Source organism: Austrofundulus limnaeus, unplaced genomic scaffold, assembly GCF_001266775.1.
Source record: "Austrofundulus limnaeus strain Quisiro unplaced genomic scaffold, Austrofundulus_limnaeus-1.0 Scaffold1736, whole genome shotgun sequence".
NCBI classification, from domain to species: Eukaryota; Metazoa; Chordata; class Actinopteri; order Cyprinodontiformes; family Rivulidae; genus Austrofundulus; species Austrofundulus limnaeus.
Window position 1 is genome coordinate 45220 of NW_013954138.1, and position 812 is coordinate 46031.

At 33.9% G+C, this 812-nt stretch overlaps 1 protein-coding gene across 1 annotated transcript in view; it reads left to right on the top strand.

The window, feature by feature from the left end:
- Nucleotides 1-806, top strand: part of LOC106536226 (uncharacterized) — a gene marked incomplete in the record, with an annotated part of 12188 nt that extends 11382 nt beyond the window's left edge. Inside the window, 2 exon segments of the mRNA XM_014033435.1 lie at nt 1-48; nt 394-806. Coding sequence (XP_013888889.1) covers nt 1-48; nt 394-434 — 89 coding nt within the window.
- Nucleotides 807-812: the final 6 nt, after the last annotated feature.

Here is an 812-nt window from a genome sequence, read left to right on the forward strand (position 1 = left end):
AACCAGAGGAGGGCGCCGTTTACTCTGAGCTGAAAACAGGAAGTGCAGGTACAGTCATCAGTCAGTGTTTGGATTGAAATGTGACCTCATGTCATTAAACTACAGGAGTTCAGAAAATCTTCTTGATCACATCAATACAGTATACTGCCTCTATAGATCAGCAGGAAGTGAAAGATCAGACACATGTATGGTGGTTTTCACTTGGTTTAATGACACAACTTTGATCAAGTTCTTTTCTTTTTTCTGAATAGCTGGTTTCACTGAATTCCAGCTTCTGTAGACTTTAATCCAGATTACACAAAACACATAGAATTTAGTGTAAAGACTTAAATATAGGCTATAATTAATATAAATGTGATCGAAATATTTCCTGAGATCTGTTTTCTGTTTCAGGTTTCACTCCAACGTACGCTGAGATCAACCATCAGATTTAATTACAAATTTATCTGTGCCATCAACAGATCAAACAGCTTGTAGATATTTTTAGCACTGCTCTAAGAAATGAAGAAATAAAGCTACAAGTTGTGCAGCTGCACCTCCAAGCAAAGACAATAAAACTATCAAGTGGTTTCAGAGCATAAGTTAAATTTGGATAAAACATGATATTTGATAAAAGAAAAAAAAACTACGTCTCATTTAGAATTGATGGTGTTGATTTACAGAGTGAGTGAGATGAAGTTTTTGGGTGTCATTGATGAAAAGCTGACAGAGAAATTTCAAATTACTTAAAAAATAGCAAAATCTATTGCATTACTATAAAGTTATTGAATGAAGTTATTGAATAAAACTCTCTGCAAGACAATGACAAATCC